This window comes from Herpailurus yagouaroundi, unplaced genomic scaffold (assembly GCF_014898765.1).
Source record: "Herpailurus yagouaroundi ecotype Mexico unplaced genomic scaffold, PumYag 557, whole genome shotgun sequence".
Lineage (NCBI taxonomy): Eukaryota > Metazoa > Chordata > Mammalia > Carnivora > Felidae > Herpailurus > Herpailurus yagouaroundi.
In genome coordinates this window covers 2,058,258-2,075,279 of record NW_024412774.1, presented here as the reverse complement: position 1 = coordinate 2,075,279, position 17,022 = coordinate 2,058,258, and the positions used below count along the sequence as shown (strand labels likewise).

The 17,022-nt window shown below is 43.5% G+C and overlaps 1 protein-coding gene and 1 long non-coding RNA gene across 6 annotated transcripts in view; one reads left to right on the top strand and one right to left on the bottom strand.

The window, feature by feature from the left end:
• Positions 1-1,236, bottom strand: part of LOC121023489 (uncharacterized) — an 11,040-nt gene extending 9,804 nt beyond the window's left edge. For 2 of the 5 annotated variants that reach the window (XR_005787417.1, XR_005787421.1), the window contains exon 1: positions 72-437. This is a non-coding gene — a long non-coding RNA (uncharacterized LOC121023489). The other 3 variants (XR_005787419.1, XR_005787420.1, XR_005787418.1) reach the window with 3 other exon arrangements.
• Positions 1-14,748, top strand: part of LOC121023373 (zinc finger protein 28 homolog) — a 47,644-nt gene extending 32,896 nt beyond the window's left edge. The window contains exons 9-14 of the mRNA XM_040465189.1: positions 361-551; positions 1,032-1,124; positions 2,661-2,749; positions 8,962-9,088; positions 9,267-9,362; positions 12,429-14,748. Coding sequence (XP_040321123.1) covers positions 361-551; positions 1,032-1,124; positions 2,661-2,749; positions 8,962-9,088; positions 9,267-9,362; positions 12,429-14,302 — 2,470 coding nt within the window. The 3' untranslated portion in view covers positions 14,303-14,748. The remainder of the gene's footprint in view (positions 1-360; positions 552-1,031; positions 1,125-2,660; positions 2,750-8,961; positions 9,089-9,266; positions 9,363-12,428) is intronic.
• The last annotated feature ends 2,274 nt before the right edge of the window (positions 14,749-17,022 follow it).

Genomic DNA, 17,022 nt, shown 5'->3' with positions numbered 1-17,022 from the left:
ACACACACACACACACACAGAGTCACAAATCACAAGGGCACAAAACAGTCAAAACTCAGATCTCTACTCACCTATCAATAAGGATGCGCTTCTGGGCCCGCCTGCTCTAAGCCCCGCCCACTTTCGGAGCGCTTGCGCGCCGCACGCCTCCAGCGATACTATAGGCGCAGGCGCGGGGACGCAGTACCCAGGCCTCCGCGCTGTGCGCCTCACCGCGGCGCCTGCGCACTCTGAGCCTGGCGGGGTTTCCCAGAATCCTCGGGACTCGGCTCGCTTCAGGGAGGCGGTCTGTACTTTGGGCGCCTGGAGTCGGGACTGAGAGGCTTCTGGGCGGTTCTGTTCCCCGTCTGGGGGCCTCAGCAGGGGGCTGAGTGTAGCGGCCCCGAAGCCGGGTCGGGGAACCAAGCCCAGCAGTCGCGCCGCCGGGTCTGGACTACCCTCCCCAGGGGCCGTTGCGGCGGGACGACACGCCCACTTCCGGCGGGGGTCTAAGAGAAAGGCGGACCCGGCGAGGCGGCCGCGCGCGTTCTGGCGGCGCGTGAACGGCTGGCGTGAGGGAACGAATGACGGCTAGAACCCGGGCTCCGGACAGCCTCCCCGGGGAGGCCGGCCCCGTGCGCTCCAGCTGCCGCCGCCGCCGCGAGGCCGGCGCGGGCCCGGTTGGGGCGGTGAGGCTGGAGGGATGGACCGGAGCGGATGTCGGAGGTAAGGATGACAGGTGGCTGGGGCGCGGCCGCGACAGTGTTGGCGGAGGGCGGCCCCGGCCGCGGGGGCTGGCGGTCCCAGAGTCCAGAGTTGAGGATGGGGTCCCTCGGGCCGGGTGTGAGACAGGGGTCGCCTGACCCACAGGCTCCTTCCCGGGCTGGTGGACCCAGGAATCCAGAGTCAGGGGTAGTGTCCCTAGAGCCTGGGTATAGGACGGGGGTCCCCTGACCTGACACGCTCCTTCCTGGGCTGGCAGTCCCAGGAGTCCGGAGTCTCGGGTGGGGTCCCTCAGGCCGGGGTGTGAGATGGGTCCCCTGATCCGACAGGCTCCTTCCCGGACTGGTGGACCCAGGAGGCCAGCGAGTCGGGGGCCGGGAGTGTGAGGCTGACCTGCCCAGAGTCACCTGACCTGGTCCAAGGTCCTGCCCCGCAGGTCACCGTGGGATGGGGTTCGCAGAGGTGGGCTCCTGTGGAAGTGGAGAGGGACCCCGCCTTTCCAGGGTGTGGTCACAGAACCCATCCCATTCCTGCTTCACTCTGTCGCGCCCTCTCCCCGCCACCAGAGAAAGGAGGCGGGGGGTGGGGGGGTGGGATGCAGGGGAGGGGGAGGGGTGGGAGGAAGCACAGCTCACAGCCAGACTGTTCTTTCCTGTTTTGCTGCAGCAATAATTATAGCCACTGTTTTCTGGGTTCTGGGACCTTTTGGGGACAGTCACACCAAATGTCACTTCAGCAAGCGGAAACTCTGGACCCTCCTTTTTCACAGATGAGGACACTGAAGCAGACAGAGGCCGGGTAATCGCTAGTGTGTGGAAGAGCCGGGATTCGGTTCCAGGACTGGAGGGCTCCGGACTCCCTCCGGTACTGACTCTCGTGTAATCCTCTCTACAACGGCTTGAGGTCAGTATCCTTAACTACTTGGGACGGGTGAAGAAGTGACTCTCAGACGGTTAAATACTCTCAAGGGTTGAGATCCCCCAAACCCCCACCGAGCAAGTTTTTGTTTCTCAAACTTTTGACCCAGTTTCTCCTACGTGGCATGGAGAGGAGAGTGTGTACCTCATAGGACTGTTATCAGGGTTCACTGAGCTCATGCCTGTAAAACACTTATCCTGCCACATAGTAAGTGGTCAATAAGTGTTCATTCTTATTGTCATTTTTGAAAAAATGTTTATTTTTTGAGAGAGAGAGAGCCGTGGAGGGGCAGAGAGAGAGGCGAGAGAAATCCCAAGAAGGCTCTGCACGTTCAGCACAGAGCCCAAAGCTGAGGCTGGTGAGAACTCACGAACCACGAGATCATGACCTGAGCCGAGACCCGAGTCGAAACCAAGAGTCAGTGCTTAACCGACTGAGCCACCCAGGCGCCCCCTGTCGTCATTTTAATAAAGGCTCGAGGAAACCAGAGTTTTGAGGAAAGAAACCAGAATTAAGTCAGGGACTTTATCCTCTTTCTGATTGAAGAAACTTGGCTCACAAGAGACATGGTTTGTCACAGAGCAAAATGGGTCTCTTGGTGGGTTTATTTGGTCCAGTTATCTGGAAGCCATGTGGACCCTTTGTTGTAACAGAGGTAATAGTTCTCTCTGGGGAAGATGACTGTTTCTAGATCCCGTGGAATCTGGACCGACCCTGACTAGTCAGCCGCACCAGGTCCCGTAGAGCCGGGACCGACGCTGGCTAGTCAGTTGCACAGTTGGCTTGAGCAAATAGTCTGTGAGGGTTCACTCAGGCAGCACCCCTGGTATGTCTCTGTTGTTAATGATGGGTGGCTTTGAGATGGAAGGAGGTTGCACTCAGCCTGAACACCCAGAGCAAAGTAGGTCTCCCACTAAGCTCCTGGTGGCGAGGGGATGTGGGGGTGGCGGTGGGGGAACAGAGGGAGCTGAAGGGAGGAGAGAGTTCTGGGCTGTGATTATTACAGCCGCTCAGCCTCTCACTGCTCCTTTCTCTGCCAGCTCTGCCCTCTCAGGGTAGAGCACTTCTCATGAGGAGCCAGGAAGAGGAAGAGGTGATGGGAGTTGAACTTCTTAAAGCCATGCCCCTGGTGAGTTAGTCTTCTCTCTTTCCTTCTTAAAATACTGTCTTGCTTTCTAGGACTTGAGAGTGTTTGTCTCCTTCTGAAAATTGTCTGCCTAAGAGTTGCACCCTGAGGCCCGGCTCCCATTTCTTCCCTCTCTGATGAGTGATGGGGCCACAGAGATAGACTCAGCCCAGCGCCCTGGCCCAGCTTCCTCTTCTTCCTACAGCTGTTTAGTCTTCATTCGAGAAATGACCACTCTGAGCCCTTCCTTCCCTGTGCTCAGTTTTCCCGTATGCATCTGACAACACAGAAATACAGTCCTTAGAGGCAATTTGAGAGCCATGATCTGCCTAGTCCCTAAGTACCCTTCCTGGCTTATAATCTGTTGGAGAAATGAAAAGGCAACCAACATTTATTTGTGCAGTGTGGTCAGTGCTGTAGGTGAGGAGTGGACTTGCTGTGGAGAAGTGGGCAAGTCCACATGAATACCTTTGGGTGAATTAGAAAAAGGTGTCCTTTCCTCTGGCCCGGTGAAGCTCTGGGACAGGCCACAGTCTAGCAGGACGAAATCTACTTTAGTTTTAGCTCCTTTTTGCCTCCCTGGTGACAGATCCGGGTACGGAATAAAGCCTACACAGTCGTACTCCCTGTTGGAGCGAGGAGGCAAGGGAGGTGTGACTCCTGAGGTGCATCTTGAAGGAAGGGGAGATAAGCAGGCACACGTGATTTGGGTCGGAGGGTGTGGAGTTGTCCCCTCCCCACGTGACTTGGAGTCATGAACATCTTAAAATGCCAGGGAATGTTCTACTTCCTTTTTTCTTTCTGAGATGAACATCCTCATCTGTTTAATCAGCCCCTTGTTCCATAGCTGAGTTGTTGCCATGTTTTACTATTTAATAGAGATTATCGATCAGGTTATTGATCATCTTTTGCCCTCATCACTGATTATTTTCTTGGACTAAATTCCACATTTTTCATTTCTTATGGATTAGAGTTTCTCAAACTTCGGAATATTTTTAATTTTAATATTTTTATGATCAATAATAGTATTAAGAACTATAATTCATATTCTGATTACAGTGGACTGCTAAACGAGGATGATGAACAAATTATTGTAAGAAATTATAAAATTTGGTTAGTGAACTTTATTATTATTTTTTTAATGTTTATTTATTTTTGAGAGAGAAAGAGACAAGAGTGTGAACAGGAGAGGGACAAAGAGAGAAGGAGACACAGAATCTGAAGTAGGCTCCATCCAGCCTCTGAGCTGTCTGCACAGAGCCTGATGCGGGGTTCAAACTTGGGAATGGCAAGACCATGACCTAGGAACCCCAAAATTTGATTAATAAACCTTAAAATGGCTTTTTAAAAAAAATTATTGGGGCGCCTGGGTGGCTTAGTCGGTTAAGCGGCTGACTTCGCTCAGGTCACGATCTTGCGGTCCGTGAGTTCGAGCCCCGTGTCGGGCTCTGTGCTGACAGCTCAGAGCCTGGAGCCTGTTTCGGATTCTGTGTCTCCCCCTCTCTCTGACCCTCCCCCGTTCATGCTCTGTCTCTCTCTGTCTCCAAAATAAATAAACGTTAAAAAAATTTAAAAAAAAATTATTATAGAGGGGCGCCTGGGTGGCTCAGTTGGCTGAGTGTCCCACTTCGGCTGAGGTCCTGATCTCATAGTTCATGAGTTATTTTTGAGAGCGAGCGAGAGTGTGCAAAGTCTGGGGAGGGGCAAAGAGAGGAGACAGAGAAAGCCAAGCAGGCTCCATGCTGTCAGCACAGAGCCCAACTCAGGGCTCAAACTCACAGACCTTGACCTGAACCGAAATCAAGAGTCAGACACTTAACCAACTCAGCCACCCAGGGACCCTGAATAATAAAATTTAAAAACTAATCAAATCAAATAAAAAATAACAGCATAGTAAAATTGTCTTTATTTTATATCAGTGAGCAGCTTATAGCAAAGCAAAACACCTTTTCTAATCAGATTCAACACTATAAAACATGTACTACCAATGGAACTCGTTTGTTACGCAGTTAAGCGTTTTATATATTTTTTTAATGTTTATTTATTTATTTTGAGAGCGAGAGTGTGCAGGGAACACAGAGAGAATCCCAACCAGGCTCCATGCTGTCAGTGCAGAGCCCAACGTGGGGCTCGATCCCACCAACCGTGAGATCATGACCTGAGCTGAGATCAAGAGTCTGATGATTAACTGACTGAGCCACCCAGGTGCCCCAGCACTTAAACATTTTAGATGAAATCAGTATTGTTACTTGTCAGAGGAAAATATTTTGAGAGTGGCAGAGTATGGCAAAAAGATTAGTAATGTGACTGTGGGACCAGATTGCCTGGCTACGAATTGTAGCTCCACTGTGTACTAGATAGAGCACCTTAATTTCGGTTTCTTCGACCACAAGATGGGAATAATACTAGTACCTAATTTATAGTCCTGCTGTAAGTGTTAGTGAGTTAATATACTTTAAGTGTTTAGGAAAGTAAGTGGCACATAATAAGCACTGTATAAGCATCAGCTTTATATGCCGCTATTTGCCTGGACAGCTGCTGTCTGCCTGTATGCCCGTGTAATTCTTCATATGATGTATAGAGTGTGTGTGCGCGCGCGCGTGTATACACTCTAACAGACCTGGGAAAAATCTACAACATGGCATTTGATGCACAAGAAGCACTGAACATCAGGAGGTTTTTATTTCCAACGGAATGTTGATTTTAAAACTAACAGTAATTTACGCTGAAATTGGGAGAGCCCTTGTTCCGGGAAAGATGGACTGAGCACATGTCACCCTGTCTTTCCACTGGAAGCTGCTGTAGGACCGGGACAGCAGGCACGGAGCAGCCATCTGTAAGTGGTAAACCACTGTTTACCATCTGTAAGTGGTAAACCATCTGTAAGTGGTAAACCATCTGTAAGTGGTAAAGAACAGCAGGCTGATGGGGAAAGAAACCCAGAATGCAATGTGTTTACCTTTTTTTTTTTTTTTTTTTTTACCTCCCAATATCTCCTAGCATGGATTCAACAAGCACAAAACCCACAAGGGGTTTTGGCATGGATAAAAAGAACTGCAGGAGACACCTAGTTCAGGCTCAAGAAGTAGGAAGGGGATCTAATACTCAGAAAGGGTGGATGGGATTCTACCTTAAAAAAAAAAAAATTATGTTTTCTTGTGTCCTGAGACAGTAGCAGTGGGGTCTAAAGGCATCTAAAACTTTGAAGGAGGAGAAATGTCTGTGATTGAGAAGCTGTGTCCCCCAGAGGGTGGAGTAAACTCTTACTGCTCTGTTTTCTTGCTTCTGTTCTCTCCCTGCTTGGTTCCAGGGGTGGGTACAGTCAGGGCAGGGGCACAGTCAAGTGGAATAAATAAGCCCCAGCCATCTGGCCAGAGGACTGCGAAGGGGAACCCCTAGGAGGTAGGAACTACTGGAGAAATCACAGAGAAGAGGAGCTTTGGGAATCAACTGTATAAAGCTGTTTCTGAACTCCCAGGCTCACCCTAGCCTGCTCACGCGTGTATCTGGCCCCAGTCAACGAGAAGTGAACTGAGGGATAGACTGCTGGTCACCAAGCAGGACACGTGTACGACAGAGGCGACTGTCACTTCATAGGCTCTGCAAATGGAGCCGGAACAAAATATCAACATTCTCCATATAATTTAAACAAGACGTAAAGTCTCGTAACATTCAGAAGGTCCAGGATACTATCTAAAATTACTCAAATGATGAAAAACTAGGAAAATTTCAATTCACGGGAAAAGCTAATCACCAGACGCTGGCATTGATGTGACCTGGATGTTGGGATTATCTGATAAAGGTTTTAAAGCAGCTATTATAATAATGCTCCAACAAGTGAACTCTCTTGAAGCAGACAGCCTCAGCAAAGAAATAGAAGATAGCAGCAAGAAATGAAAAACATAATTACCAAAATAAACCCACTGGATGGGCTTAGCAGCACAGTGAGAAAGGCAGTAGGAAGAGTTGGCAACCTTGAAGGTACAGAGAAATTGTCTTATCTGAACAATTGATACAAGATTTAACAGAGCCTCAGGGCCCTGTGGGACAATACCAGAACGTTAAACATTTGTATCATTGAAGCCCCAGAAAGGAGAAAGTGTAGAAAAAATATTTGAAGAAATAATGGCTGAAAAATTCCTAACTTTAGTGAAAGACATAAAGCTGTGGATCCATGAAGCTCAGCAAACTCCAGCGTGATAAACTCAAAGACATCCTGCCTGGCGGCTCTGTCATCAGACTGTTAAAAACCACAGACAAGGGAAACAGCCCGGGAAGAATGATGCTTAACATATAGGGTAGCAGCAACTTCAATTCTGGGTTTTCCATCAGAAATCATGCAAATCAGAAGGAAGTAGAGCAACTTTTAAAAAGTACTCAAAGGAAAGAACTGTCAACCCAGCATTATGTGTCCAGCAAAAAAATACCCTTCAAAATTGAATGTGAAATAGTGTCTCATATGGAGGAAAACTAAGGAAATTCATTGGCGGATTTCTCAAAGAATTGCAAAAGGAAGTTCTTCTGATAGAAATTATACCAGAAGGGAACTGAAACATCAGGAATGAAGAAAGTGCAACAGAAATGGTAAATATGTATGTGTAAATACAGTAGGCTATTCTTCTGAGTTATTTAAAAGATCTTCAAAGGTTGAAAACAAAACTAATATCTTCGGTTTAATGAACAGAACAGGATTTGAACATAGGTGGTCTGGCTTCAGAGACCATGTTCTTAACTACTATAACATGTTGCAATTAGATAAAATAAAACAAAAGTAAAACTTTTATTGATGTATTAAATGAAATGTTTTCATCTGTTGTTGGCTGCCCCTTCTCTTCCTTCTTTTCTATCCCTCCTTCATCATTATCATAGGTAACAATTCTTGAGCACTTAGCCAGGTACTGTGATTGTTACTTCATTTAATTCTCACAGTGCAGCTGTTAGATAGTACTAAAATTGTTCCTGTTTCTCAGGTGGAGAAACTGAGGCATATGTAGTTAATTAACTTGGCCAAGATCACCTAGTTAGTCCGCTCCAGAGTCTGAATTCTTTGGAATAGTCTGACCTTTTTCTCTGATTTTATTCACAACTGGTGGGTTTTTCAGAACTCATTTGTAGATGTTGATAACAAGTGAAATCACAGAATAAGAAATGGAAAATCTGCCAGCAACCACAGAATGGATGGCTGGCATCTCTTGCTGGTTGGTTAAGAAACTCAGCCCATGTAACAAAACAGGTTGTGCTCACTTCATATGATCTCTCTCGGTACTTCTCAGCAAATTATCAAAAACCAGCTTTCCAAATGTGTTCTCTTAATGCAAAACATATTTTTATGACAAAAGGAAAAAATCTTGCTATGGGTTTTTTTCTTTTGTTTTTTTTTAGACATACCTGTTAACATCTCAGAGCACTAGGATTTCTTAGAATATATTGTGGAAGTTGAAAACTTGCTCATCAGATCAGCATCCTTCCTTGAAATTCCCTCACAGTCTCAGAACTCTTTAATTTCTTCACGTAGAAAAACGATCTAGCTCCTAACATGATAAAATACAGTTGACCTTTGAACAACATGGGAGTTGAGGGCTCTGATTCCTGCACAGTTGAAAATCCGCATATAATTTTTTACTCCCCCCAAACTAACTACTAATAGTCTACTGTTAACTGGAAGCCTAACTGATAATATAAACAGTTGATTAACACATATATTGTATATGTATTATATATTTTTATATTCTTAGAGTAAAGCGAGTTAGAGAAAAGAAATTGTTAAAAGACACATGGAAGAGAAAATATACTTACAATACTGTACTTGTTTATTGGAAAAAGTCACACGTAAGTTCACATGTAACTAGACTTGCAAAGTTCAAACCTGTGTTGTTCAAGGGTCAGCTGCAGTTTAGTACTTGACATTCTATCTTACATGCAATCAGTATATTTTCATATCAGAATGTCTTCTCACCACCGTAAAATTGTAAATGCTCGAAGAGGAGAGAATGTCTCATATTTTTTCACTTTCCTAATATGTACAATATAACTAGGCAGAAAAGTTGTCCAGTAACTAACCATACAACCTGGATGATTTAGATTCCAGTATAATTACTTACGCCCAGTGCAGGGTTTTTTTTTTCCTCATAGTGTGAACAGCGTAAGTCTTTACCCCTAGAGCCGGTTAAGTAATGGCACGAACACTGAGTAAGGTGAGATTTGTGTCATTTCAGGATTCAGTGACTTTCACGGATGTGGCCATAGATTTCTCTCAAGAGGAATGGGAATGGCTGAATCTTGCTCAAAGGACTTTATATAAGAAAGTGATGTTGGAGAACTACAAGAACCTGGTTTCATTGGGTAAGAGTATCTTCTTCCTTCTACCCCCCCCCATTGGAGTCTTTCCACCTCAGTAGTCTTTCATGCCTTTATCAGCATTTTCCTACAATGTCCCTTTTCTCTCAGTACCTCTTAGAATGTATCATAGCTCTGCAATATCCACAAAATAGCTAATTTTCCTGTCTTTTCTTATATGCAGGTCTTTGCATTTCTAAACCAGATGTGATCTCCTTATTGGAGCTAGGTGAAGACCCCTGGATGATGAAGGGAGAGAGGACAGGAGGCCTCTGCCCAGGTAAGTGCAGATAACGAGAGTGGGGAAACTATCCTCAAGATCTTTCTTCTCTGATAACTGTTGGAAAACACCCCTCAAAATCCCTCTCAAAGTAAAACTTTTTGTCCTGACACCATATTTTAAATGGATCTTCTCTTCTCCACTACACTTTTATCTGTACTGATTTCCTGCAAATAAAGTACAGTCTGTTTGTGAACTTCGTTATACTCCATGATGTTTACCTAGTTCTCAAGTACCATAGTGTTACAATCATCCCTGAAGCTCAACATTCCTGAATTCTTTAGACAAATTTGTTTTTAGTTTGAAGTGGCTTAAAAATTTCCCTTCTTTAGGGGCGCCTGGGTGGCGCAGTCGGTTAAGCATCCGACTTCAGCCAGGTCACGATCTCGCGGTCCGTGAGTTCGAGCCCCGCGTCGGGCTCTGGGCTGATGGCTCGGAGCCTGGAGCCTGTTTCCGATTCTGTGTCTCCCTCTCTTTCTGCCCCTCCCCCGTTCATGCTCTGTCTCTCTCTGTCCCAAAAATAAATAAATGTTAAAAAAAAAATTTTTTTTTTTTTAAAATTTCCCTTCTTTAAAATATGAGTTTATCAGGTTAACAATTATTATTAGCTATGTTCTTCCCTCCGCTTTTAATTATTTTTGTCTCTGGGGTTTTCTGTTATGTATTTTTCCTTTGTTGTTTGTGTATGTTCCCCCCCACACACACACACAATACCATCCCACCCCTTGAATTAGAAAGGTTTTTAGTCTTACAAGTTGTTACTTTCACGTCTTTATATTTTTTAAATCTGTATTTTAACGTTTATTTTTTGAAAGAGAGAGAGCGTGCATGCACATGAATGGGGAGGAGCAGAGAGAGAAAGGGAGAGAGAATTCCAAGCAGGCTCCATGCTGTCAGTGCAGAGCCTGACATGGGGCTCAATCCCACGAACTGTGAGATCATGACCTGAGCCAAAATCAAGAGTTGGACACTTAACTGACTGAGCCACCCAGGTGCCCCTTATATCTGTATTTTAAAATTCATCCACTTGAGATTCAAAACCTCATCTTTTAATACTCCTACAAAAGATGAATAAATGAGCTAACTACTATTACCTCCTTTCTCTTCGTCCATCACCTCTCCACTTCTCTTGTACTCAATGGGATTTTGGCCCAGTTTATATTTTATTTTTCGCTGCCGTGCTTGAAAGCTGTTGTTCTGTCATGAAAGGTAGATAAGAGTTTATAGATTATATATTACAGTGGAATCAGCCTCGAGTGAGATGGTTACATTTCATTCTGTAGCTTGTAGTATAGCCTCTTCCTGCTTTCAGTTTTCATAGTTTCAAGAAGAGGATTGTGGGGCGCCTGGGTGGCGCAGTCGGTTAAGCATCCGACTTCAGCCAGGTCACGATCTCGCGGTCCGTGAGTTCGAGCCCCGCGTCAGGCTCTGGGCTGATGGCTCGGAGCCTGGAGCCTGTTTCCGATTCTGTGTCTTCCTCTCTCTCTGCCCCTCCCCCGTTCATGCTCTGTCTCTCTCTGTCCCAAAAATAAATAAACGTTGAAAAAAAAAAATTAAAAAAAAAAAAAGAAGAGGATTGTTGATAGGTCACTTATACTCCTAATGATATACATTAATAAATAAGAAATAAAGTATCCAATTCAAGATAGTAGAAAAAGAACAAAGTAAGTCTAAGGAGAACTAAAATAAGTTAGGTATAGTGACTTATACTGCTAGAGATAAAAGTAGGAATAAATGAACTAGAAAATAGTAGATTTAATGAAAATAAATCAAATAGGTGCTTCTTTAGAAAACCAATAAAATAGGGACACCTGGGTGGCTCAGTCAGTTAAACATCCAACATCAAGACTCTGCTTGAGTCTTGATCTCAGGGTTATGGGTTCAAGCCCCACATTGGGCTCTGCACTGGGCGTGGAGCCTACTTTAAAAAAAAAAAAAAACAAACCTAGTAAAATGTGTAAACTGTCAAATATAAACAAATGAGAGAAGGCAAAAAAAGAAATGATAGTAAGTAACCATTGATGCCTAAGTACTTAAAAGAATCATATGAATCTGTTTCCCTCAACTGTCTTTAAATAATTTGAAAACCTGGATGAAATGGGTAATATTTTAGAGGATATAAATTATTGAAACTGGGGCACTGGGTGACTTGGTTGAACGTCTCTTGATTTCAGCTCAGCTCATGATCCCAGGGTCATGGGATCAAGCCCTGCATCGGGTTCTGTGCTGAGTGTGGAGCCTGCTTAGGATTCTCTATCTTTCCCTCTCCCCTCTCCCCCTCATTCTCGCTCTCAAATTAAATAAATAGTAAGTAATTAAATAAGCAAATAAATAAATAAATAACAGCAACTGACACCAGAAGAGATAGAAATTTTAAATAGACTGTTTACCGTTGAAGAAATGTAGAAAGTTAGCTAAGAACTGCCTCCTCCAAGAATTCACAAATTCTGTAAAACTTGTAAGAAAAAAATACCAACATTGTTTAAAAAAAATTTTTTTTTCAACGTTTATTTTTATTTTTGGGACAGAGAGAGACAGAGCATGAACGGGGGAGGGGCAGAGAGAGAGGGAGACACAGAATCGGAAACAGGCTCCAGGCTCTGAGCCATCAGCCCAGAGCCTGACGCGGGGCTCGAACTCCCGGACCGCGAGATTGTGACCTGGCTGAAGTCGGATGCTTAACCGACTGCGCCACCCAGGCGCCCCAACCAACATTGTTTAAAATGTACCATGACAGAGAATAAAAAGAAGAACTTTAAAAAGTTTTGTTTATGAAGACAGCATAACATTTGATGCCCAAATCTTACCAAAATAGCATCAAAAAATGAAAATACAAATCTCAGTTATGAATACTGGTGCAGAATCTGTCATATTGATATAACACACCAGAGCCAAGGAGGGTATATTCCAGAAATGCAAGGATGGCTGCACTGCCTGACTTTATATAAGATTCTCAGAGACCTCTGTGGTCTTCAGTAACTGTTTGATTCACATGGTTTCACTTTTGAAGTTTCCATTCTTCTAACATTAAGTAAAGGAGACATTTGCTTTCTCAATATCTTTCAGACTTGGAGTATGTTTGGATGACCAAGGAATTATCTCCAAGCCGGGACATTTATGAAGGAAAGTTATCCCAGGCAGTGATACTGGAAGGACTTCCAAGCTGTGACCTTACCTGTTCCACATTAGGGGAAAACTTGAAATGTGAAAACCTGTTTAAGAAGGAGCTGGTAAGTCAGAAGACACCTTTCAGTCAAGAGACAGTCACTCATATTGGTACCCTTATCGAGAAAAGAGACCACTTTAACAAATCGGGGACACTTTTACATCTGAATAGATTATCTTATATAGAGCAGGTATTTTCCATAGAAGAGAGAATATATAATTTTGACACAGATAAGAAAAGTTTAAAAACACATTCATTTGTCAAAAAACATAAGCAAGTCTTGGGAGAAAAGAAACTTCTGAAATGTAACGACTGTGAGAAAACTTTCAGCAAAATCTCAACCCTTACCCTTCATCAGAGAATTCATACTGGAGAGAAACCCTATGAATGTGTTGAATGTGGGAAAGCCTTCAGCCAGAGTGCCCACCTTGCTCAACACCAGAGAGTTCACACAGGAGAAAAACCCTTTGAATGTACTGAATGTAGGAAAGCCTTCAGTCAGAATGCTCATCTTATTCAGCACCAGAGAGTTCATACTGGAGAAAAGCCTTATCAATGTAAGCAATGTAACAAAGCCTTCAGCCAGCTTGCACATCTCGCTCAACATCAGAGAGTTCATACTGGAGAGAGACCCTATGAATGTATTGAATGTGGGAAGGCTTTTAGTGATTGTTCATCCCTAGCTCATCATCGAAGGATTCACACTGGAAAAAGACCATATGAATGTATTGACTGTGGGAAAGCTTTCAGGCAGAATGCTTCTCTGATACGTCATCGGAGATATTATCATACTGGAGAGAAACCATTTGATTGCATTGATTGTGGGAAGGCTTTCACTGATCACATAGGACTTATTCAGCATAAGAGAATTCATACTGGAGAGAGACCTTACAGATGTAATGTGTGTGGGAAGGCTTTTAGCCATGGCTCATCCCTGACTGTACATCAGAGAATTCATACAGGAGAGAAACCTTACGAGTGTAACATCTGTGAGAAAGCCTTTAGCCATCGTGGCTCACTTACTCTTCATCAAAGAGTTCATACTGGAGAAAAACCCTATGAGTGTAAGGAATGTGGGAAAGCTTTTCGGCAGAGCACACATCTTGCTCATCATCAGAGAATTCATACTGGAGAGAAACCCTATGAATGTAAGGAATGCAGCAAAACTTTCAGCCAGAATGCACACCTTGCACAACATCAGAAAATACACACTGGAGAGAAACCGTATGAATGTAAGGACTGTGGTAAGGCCTTCAGCCAAATTGCACACCTTGTTCAACACCAGAGAGTTCATACTGGCGAGAAGCCTTACGAATGTACTGAGTGTGGGAAGGCCTTTAGTGATGGCTCCTATCTTGTTCAACATCAGAGACTCCACACTGGCAAGAGACCATATGAATGTCTTGAATGTGGAAAGGCCTTCAGACAGAGGGCATCCCTGATTTGTCACCAGAGGTGTCATACAGGCGAGAAACCTTATGAATGTAATGTTTGTGGGAAAGCCTTTAGCCATCGTAAATCCCTTACACTACATCAAAGAATTCATACAGGAGAGAAACCTTACGAGTGTAAGGACTGTAGCAAAGCCTTCAGCCAGATTGCCCATCTTACACTGCATAAGAGAATTCATACTGGAGAAAGGCCCTATGAATGTAAAGAATGTGGGAAAGCCTTCAGGCAGAGTGTACATCTCACTCATCATCAACGAATTCATACTGGAGAGTCATCCTCGATTATTCCCTCCTCCTCACTCCCATACCACCAAGTCCTCTAGATTCAATCTTCTGAAGGCCTCTAGAGTCCACCACTTTTTCCCAGTCTATGTCCCATTATCATAGTCTAAGCGGTAACCATCTCATTTTTATGTTTACAACAGTGTTACAAACATTTTCCCTCTAGCTCCCCTCAAGTGCATTTTTAACACTGTAGCCAGCTTAATCTTTTAAAAATAGGAGTCAGTATTCATGTTATTTTCCCATTTAGAACGTTTGTCTTTAAGAATATGTTAGATACCATTTAAGGGCTTAGCACACGATCCTTGGCATATAATTAGTGCCATTAAGGTAAGGGTTTCCTTGCTGTTACCTTCAGCTGCAAATAAAATCCAGTAGGTCAAGACTAAGAAATCTAAGGATTTTAGAGCAGAGGACTCTTCACTCTCCCAGAAGGTAGGGAAATGAACACATTCAGAATTAAAAGATTCTGTGATGGACAAGGTAACATGGTGGCTTACCACTCTCTGTGTGAATAAATACAAAGACTTGTAGGATTGCTGATGAGGAACTCTCCGCTTCACCTGGCATGCAGAAGTGAGAATAGGCCAGTCAGAACAAAGGCATTTGGTAGCATGTAGGACTAGGCAGGTATTGAAAACAAAGTAAGCAAGCTAGAAGACCTGATTAGAGTAACAACCATGAAATAAACTGAAGAAGGTAGTTTAACACTTTTTTTTTAATTAAAAAAAATTTTTTCTTAACATTTATTTATTTTTGAGACAGAGAGAGACAGAGCATGAATGGAGGAGGGTCAGAGAGAGGGAGACACAGAATCTGAAACAGGCTTCAGGCTCTGAGCTGTCAGCACAGAGCCCAACGCGGGGCTTGAACTCATGGACCGCAAAATCATGACCTGAGCCGAAGTCAGCCGCCAAACCGACTGAGCCACCGAGGTGCCCCTAACACTTTTTTTTTTTATTAAAAAAATTGTTTTAATGTTTATTTATTTTTGAGAGAGACAGACCCCAAGCAGGGGAGGGGCAGAGAGAGAAGGAGACACAGAATCCGAAACAGGCTCCAGGCTCTGAGCTGTCAGCACAGAGCCTGATGTGGGGCTTGAACCCACAAACCTTGAGATCATGACCTGAGCTGAAGTTGGACACTTAACTGACTGAGCCACCAGGTGCCCTGGTAGTATAACCCTTTTACCTGTAGAAAAGCACCACAGACAATTCCTGTGATGTTTAAATTGTTCTAAAGCATAAAATAAATATGGTAAAACTGCCCATCTTATTCTGAGACTAAGGCTGACATCAAAACAAAAACATATGCTACAATAAGCTTATGAATGTAGATACTAAAACGTAAACTTACTTTAAAAATTTTAAAAGGTAGAGTAAGTGGAAAGCTAGACATGTCTTTGTATAGAAAGTCTGGCAAAGATATTTCTCTCCACATTAAATATGTAAATTAATTGATATTCCAGTAAAAATCCCAATATATTTTGAAGTTGACCAGCTGATTCTGACCATCTATAGAGTTGTGGTATTATAGTAAGGAATGTACTCCTCATTCAGTTAACATTAAATGAGCATTTGCCAATGTGCCAAGCCCTGTTTTAGGTGCTGGGGACACAGCCAAGTGCAAAATACACAAAAGTTTTTGCCCTTCCAGATCTCGTGAGAGAAAACAAAAGAAGTTGAAATACAGTAAAATCTTGGGTTGCGAGTAACTTGTTCTGTGAGGGTTCCCGTAAGATGAACAAACATTTCTAATAAGTTTTAACTTGATAAATGAAGAATGTCTTGCAATACACGTAGTATGTGATGCCAAATATCACATGATCACAACTGAGCCAGTGGTTCTTCTCTCTGTCTCTGTCTCTGTCTCTCTCTTTCTGTGGGATTGTGGGTGATCATCTCCCATGCTTTGATGCTCACTCTCAGGCTGTAGTGTTTGGCAGAAATCAGTGATTTTTCAGAACGTTGGAAGGTGCCCACCACTGGCACTAGTGTATTTTTTGTCTCTTCAAAGCACCTATGAACAATCCTTTACTTTTCCATACAAGAGTGAGCTTAGGAAGGCTTTGCTTCATTGTAGATCAGGCTGCCTGCAGATACAGACCCTTTCTTCTGCTGCCTTCTTGCCAGTTACATTAAATACAGTATATGACAAGAGTTTATTAATGCTGTAGTGTAGTCAACATCTGTTAGTGATAGTGAAAGTCATCCTACACAACAACCCTCCTCTCTTGTCTCCCTCACTCCAGCCACAAAGGTTTTCAAAAGTAACTGCAGGTTAATTTGCTTATTTTTTTTATATTTTGTATTTTATTATTTTGTATTATATTACAAAATATATTCATTCTTACATGAATATTTTTGGGTTGTAGAATGAATCATCTGTGTTTTATTTCTCATGGGGAAATCGCTTTGATATACAAGTGCTTTGGATTACAAGCATGTTTCTGGAATGAATTATGCTCGCAAACCAAGGTTTTAGTGTATATACTATAAGTGTGTAATACGTACCGCAAAGAGAAATCATCGAAAGAGGGAGCTGAGGAGTGATGGGAAGGAATGCCTTACTATTCCCAGAACATATGGGCATTAGAAGCAGGGGACAAGGGAGATAATGTCAGACACAATGGACATAATGAGAATAGTTTTGTTCCAAGGTAGATAATTACACTTTCAGTGTTGCAAGAAGACAGAATTGATGGTTTAACAAGGATCATGAGAGTTCTATTTACTCTTTATCAATGGTGATTTCGAGTCTG